Here is a 6101-nt window from a genome sequence, read left to right as displayed (position 1 = left end):
AGCTTAGTCATTTGTTTTGCTATTATTCAGCAATAGCTAGCTACGTTGTTGATAAGTTATACAACGTAAAAATAAACTTTTAACTAATCATAGATCCCGAGCCATGGTGAAAGAACGGGTTCAGAAGAAGTCCTTCCAGCAGAGTCTGGAGGACATCAAGGAGAGGATGAAGGAAAAGAGGAACAAACGGCTGGCCAGCGCTACAGCTCCCAGCAGAGGACGGTCCAGAATGCTAAACAAAAGCAGTGGTAAGGAAATTAGGCTTATCTTGCACGTCAACAATCACAGTTTTAATGTTCCTTCAGGAGATGTGCAGAATAGTTAGCTAAACATGCAGATGAAATGTTTCCTTAAAAAAGCTGTGTCCCGTATTTTCTCCCAGTGGCTAACTCTAGCCATCAAACCATCTTGAAGGGCGTCCAGCTGAACAACAAGGTGCTGGCTGTAGCCCTGCAAGCTGAAAAGGAAAAAGTGAGACAGTCCAATGCAGTGATCCTGCAGCTGAAAAGGGAGCAACAGGCCCTGTTTCTTCACCTCCTTCTGCTCAAGAGGAAGCTCAAAGAGCAGGAAGCTCTGGCGCTGAGTGCTTCAGAGGTCTGTGGCCTCTCCTCTGTTTGTTGATTATCAATCCTGGCAAAAATGTACATTTATTTTAAGTACTGCATGCCATTCTACAGATTGTTTTTCTTTTCTTTCTGTGTTGATTTAGAATAAACCTGCAAACATCCTTGTTGAACCCAAACCCTGTGTGGATTCAGCCAGGTAAAAAAAAAAATGTCATTGCATGAACTTTAATGACTTTTTTTATCTGAGGATCAGGATTATCAAGATCTATTACCTTTCAATTTACAGGAGTATGCAGACCAGCCAGGACCTTGATAAGCCAATTGTGTGCAAAGCCTCACCAAATTGTGCAGGTAAACACACACACACACACACACACACGTTACTACTACTACTACTTCTACTCTTAAAATAAGGGTAAGCTATAATAGTTAACTCATTGCCAGCTACGAAGTTTTTAAGTGAAGTAATTGTTCATCATTTTGCCAAGAGTGTTATTTGTAGATCCGCAGAATTTTTTAAAATACAGACTGTTCTTCAGATCCCCTGGGTGACTGTTTTAATAAACTATTGCATGATGTATCCAAACAACTGTTGTAATGATAATTTTGATTTTGTGCTTTTCTTCATAGATTCTCAGTCCTCTGAAAAATATGCACAATCTGGCAGGCAGATTGCCCTGCCATCTACAGTGGCTGTGAGGCGACGCCATGCAGATAGAAGAAGCAGGAGGAGGTCTGAGCGTGTGCAAGAAAAGTGGTCATTGACTGAGGGGGACCAGATCGCAGGCTTGGGTACTTTGATAGCAAGTCCTATCCACGATGACGGTGAAAATACGAATCAGCCAGAGCAAGGAGCAGAACCAGAATTAGCAGAACCAGAATTAGCAGAACCAGAATTAGCAGTCCCCATTGACATCGAGGAGTTTCAGCATTCTACTCCTGAACCTGTCCCACCAAAAAACAACAACAACCAACAGCGGCCCACCCGGAAAAAGGCCCAGCAGCAGACCTGCACCAAACCAGAACCTGCTGCACGGAAAGCAGAGAAAGGCCGCAAACCAGACCGTGCCCCATTAAAGAAACCGTGGGAAAATTCAAAACCCAGAGCTCGTTCCAAGAGTCGGGACCGGTCAGCCTCACGGGCCAACACAGTACCTCTGGCACAGGGGAATAAGCTCAACACCTCTCTGGGATTTAACGATACGTTTGACTTTGACTGTGAAGGGGCAGTTCACGTCACACCGTTCAGGGCCAAGGCAGAGGACAATCAGCCATCTACGTCCATCGACAAACAGACTCCCCAAACTACAGCCTCATCTGGGATTTCCAAAGAGAATGAATCCAGCTCGTCATCACCAACTTCTGAGTCGGAGGACAGCCTTTATGTCCCTCAGAAGGGCAGACGGAGACAGACTTCCCCTGACAAGACCAAAGTGGTCACCACTCGAGGCCGACCTCCTAAAGGAATCAAACAGAAAGAAAACATCCCTCCAGAACAGGAGATTTCCGATAAGCTTTTAGGTTTGTTGTTCTTAACTTCAGATTTATGTTTAAATTGTGGTTTATTAGATGGTTATAATTAAACAATAATGGTTTTGTGTTCTTTCTAGTCTTTAGAGATGAAGCGTCAAGTCCTATGGCTGTAGAGTCTGAAAAGGAAGAAGCGTATCACTATCCTGACGCAAGCTTCTCTAACAGCCGTGACCCGGCGATGTTGATACAACAAAATCACCATGGTGAGTTAATAGTCAGGAACACGTCTTTGTGTCTCTTAAAGCAGTGCGATAGTGATCAGCTTCTAATGCCAGTGGGAAGACAGACAAAACAGTTTGGAGATGCGCTCATAGGATGTCTGCATCATGTCTGCATATTTAGGAAATAGTAATAAACAACAACACGTTTCCCTTTTATTAAGAACTTGGTCCATTGCTTTTATAAATCATTGTCCATTAGGCAGTGTCCTTCCTTGAACATTGGATGAATGCTCAACGCTACAAGATCATTTACAATTATAGAGCCCGACCGATAAAAGATTTTTAAGGCCAATACCAATACAAATATTTGGTTATTTAAAAATCTGATATTCCGACAGATGGGCTAATATATATTTTAAAAATGAATAATCCAGAAATGCGTAACAAAACAGATTTCCCTTACATTAGTTATTTGTAGTTTATGAGTTCTCGCTGAAATTATATAATAATTAGTTTTATTGTCACAACAGAACAGAGAACCATCCAAATATATTAAAGGTCTTAAATGTATAAAAATACTAACATAAGATATGAAACTTAAAGTCCTTTTTGAACAAAAACACAATAACAAAAAAAGTGTTGCCAACAGGGACGTTGTAGTGTTCCCTCTGGTGGACAAACTGCCAGCTGATACCGATAGTTAGGGAAAGCCTAATAACGGCCCGCCGATATATCGGTCAGTCTCTAAAGCACTATCATAAAGATGATATGACATGAGGTGATAAAATGAAGTGCTTTCCTTCAGGCAGTGTGATATGTAAGGGACAATGCCCAGCAAGCCTTTGGGCTGATTCAAGACCCTTCCACTCTCACCCCGGTGAGTGTAAGCTAACCGGCTGAATATTGCCCTGTTTGCACTGGTGCTATTAGAGTTGTTAGTGCTCTACCCTCTCTCTCACTTTGGGATCCACTGATCAGCAGTAGGACCAGATAACAGAATCATTTATTCAACCAAGCCTTGTAACAACAATAGGTGCCATCCTCTTGTCTCCTGATGACTTCACTGTCTGATATTCTCTGTGACATAGCAAAGACGTCAGGGTGAATTGTTGCAAAAGTTGCATGGCTCATGTTTACGCTTGAATGTCTGTTTTTGCTGATGGTAATTTGTGAATTTAAGATGGTTACGTGTTAATTTTGTATTTATTTTTGCCCTTGTTTTTCAGAGCCTCACGGAGGGGTTATTGAGAAGGATTGTTTGCTGCCTGTCAGCCCTTTGGTTAAAGTGGAGATGATGAGAATAGACAACGTCCTGTCCAATTTGGATTCCTCCGGAGAAGCTCCTCTTTTAACCCAGCAAACGACCCAGAGGGTCAAGACGGGCAAAAAACGTACGTTTAATTGTCATTGCCCAAACCTGATAGTCTAAATAAAATCTCATTGCTTGACTGCTTAAAGACAAGAGCTTCATCACAACATAAGTAGGCACTTGGGAGGCATGGCCAGGTCACATTTTCATTGTATTGGCTTCCTTGCACTCTGTCTTTTATCTGCACACTGGTGTGCGCACATGAAAACGCACACAACTCTTTTTCTTTTTTTTGCTTTTGGATCACATCTTCCTTCACGTTTCTACAGGTAGGCTTGGTGCCGCAGGGCAGGGCTTGAGTCTGTGTGATGTGACCAATCTGTCCCCTGCAGCCCATCGCAAGTTCTCCTGTGGTGGCCTACGGCCCTCTGATGCCCGATGCTCCACCCCTGTTCCTGCTCGCAAGCGGCGCTGCACTATGGCGGTAGACTACACGGAACCCACGCTTAATGCGTAAGTTCACATATTGATACTGCCCTTACTGTAAATAGTGTAAGATATGTTCACATTTTACTGTATGAATGCTTAACAATTACATTGTCATCTTGACAGGAAACTTCGGCGTGGAGACAAATTCACAGACTTGCAGTTCCTCCGCTCTCCTATTTTCAAACAGACGTCTGGCCGGAGGTCTGCGCAGAAATCGAGGAATTCCATTAGCAACAAGCCGCCATTTGAGAAATACAATGAGTCATTTGTTGGATGTCGCTGAAGGAAGTTACCTTGTTGAGTGTTGGCTGGAATTGTCAGTTTGAATGTGGTTTCTTAGTTTTGACAAGTGATAATTTTGTTTTTTAGTGTCAAGGAAGTATTTCTTGGTGTGGAACTGCTGTGATCAGTTTTGAAAGTTATTTGTCTGACTTTGTTCTCTCTTGCCTTCCCGCTCATTATCTCTAGCTAAATGTATTTATGGCCATTTTATCAAGATGGCCAGATTTTCAAATTCTCTGTATCATTATCTTCATTTATGTATGAGATCCTGAATTAGTACTTATATTGTCATCTAATAAATTTGTATGTATGATGTGACAATAAATGCTATTTTTTTTAATTTTTTTTTCTTGCAAGTGTATATTTACATTAATGGCTGTGGCAGAGTGACAATGCAATCAAGGTTTCTGCTTTTAAAAAGTATTAAAGGTTGATAAATCAACATAGTGACAAGGGCAATTAACATGTTTCTGAGATATATAAACGTTTGTAGATTGTTTTACATATGTAAATGTGTTCAAAGGTATGCTAAAGTGTGTTATTTAATCACCATGTAGGCATGTAGTGGGTTTCTGTGTCATTAATGAAATCCTGTTTTTCACATTCCCTTAAAAGGACAACTGTTTGTACTCTCACTGACCGACTGAAGCAAAGGTTGCTACTACCTAACTATATTATGACATCATGAATTTCTGATGACATATTTTATGACATACTGTGATTATTTAATGGAATACTATACTATTGACTTTTTAAGACATACAAAAGCCTATGACTTTTTTATAACTATACTGGCATATGACATACTATGCTTTGACTTTATATGACATACAACTTTTTATGAGATGCTTTACTATGAATTTTATATAACATACTGTGACTTTTATGACATATTATACTTACTTTATGACATACTATACTATGACTTTTTATATGGCATACAATACTTTGTCTTAAATGACATTCTATGAATTTTTATATGACATAACACACTGATTTTTTGACATACAATACTATGCTTTTTTAATATGACTATTATTTATGATATACTACAGTCCCTGACAAAAGTCTTGTCGCTTATCTATTTTGTAGAAACACCTGCGGATTACCTGACTTTAAATTAATCAATTGGTGTAAGCCATGCTCTATGAAAAGCTAAAACCCTCCCAAAGGATGTTCATGCACTGAAATAATTAGTTTCACTAAAAAAGATTTATAATTTAAAACAAGACAAAATTCAAATTTTGGCAAGACAAAGTTTTGTCGCCTATACATAATTGAACAAATTTACTACAAAACTAAAATATGTCAGCAAATTAAATAGTGGTGCTGTGAGATTCAAATTTAATATCTTGTATGACTTTCATGAGTTGAAGGACTGCATCCATGCGGTTTGGCAGGATTCAACAATTATTGATGAAGTCATCAGGAATAGCTAGGAGAGCAGTCTTGCATGCCTCCCGAGTTCATCAATATTCTTTGGTCTGGTCTTCCATGCTTCCTCTTTCATCCTACCCCACATATGCTCAATGATGTTCATGTCTGGTGACTGGGCCGGCATCCTGGAGCATCTTGATCTTCTTCGCCTGTGAGAACTTTGAAGTGGAGATGGAAGTATTGATGGACACCATCCTGCTGGAGAATTTGGCCTCTTTTATGGTTGGGAATATAAGAGGTAGCTAAGGTTTCTTGGTATTTGAGACTATTGATGCTGCCTTCCACCCTGAAGATCTCTCGCACACCCCCATACTGGATGTAACC

General features: G+C 40.2%; 1 protein-coding gene across 6 annotated transcripts in view; it reads left to right on the top strand.

The window, feature by feature from the left end:
• Window positions 1–4685, top strand: part of sgo1 (shugoshin 1) — a 9065-nt gene extending 4380 nt beyond the window's left edge. For 2 of the 6 annotated variants that reach the window (XM_032536361.1, XM_032536360.1), the window contains 9 exons: window positions 94–248; window positions 383–594; window positions 710–762; window positions 853–917; window positions 1197–2087; window positions 2177–2302; window positions 3487–3651; window positions 3899–4082; window positions 4182–4685. In XM_032536361.1, coding sequence (XP_032392252.1) covers window positions 104–248; window positions 383–594; window positions 710–762; window positions 853–917; window positions 1197–2087; window positions 2177–2302; window positions 3487–3651; window positions 3899–4082; window positions 4182–4341 — 2001 coding nt within the window. In that variant the 5' untranslated portion in view covers window positions 94–103 and the 3' untranslated portion in view covers window positions 4342–4685. The remainder of the gene's footprint in view (window positions 1–93; window positions 249–382; window positions 595–709; window positions 763–852; window positions 918–1196; window positions 2088–2176; window positions 2303–3486; window positions 3652–3898; window positions 4083–4181) is intronic. The other 4 variants (XM_032536364.1, XM_032536363.1, XM_032536365.1 and 1 more) reach the window with 4 other exon arrangements.
• The last annotated feature ends 1416 nt before the right edge of the window (window positions 4686–6101 follow it).

Source organism: Etheostoma spectabile, chromosome 14 (assembly GCF_008692095.1).
Source record: "Etheostoma spectabile isolate EspeVRDwgs_2016 chromosome 14, UIUC_Espe_1.0, whole genome shotgun sequence".
NCBI lineage: Eukaryota > Metazoa > Chordata > Actinopteri > Perciformes > Percidae > Etheostoma > Etheostoma spectabile.
Note: the sequence above shows the minus strand (reverse complement) of the source record. Positions and strands in the feature narration are given on the sequence as shown.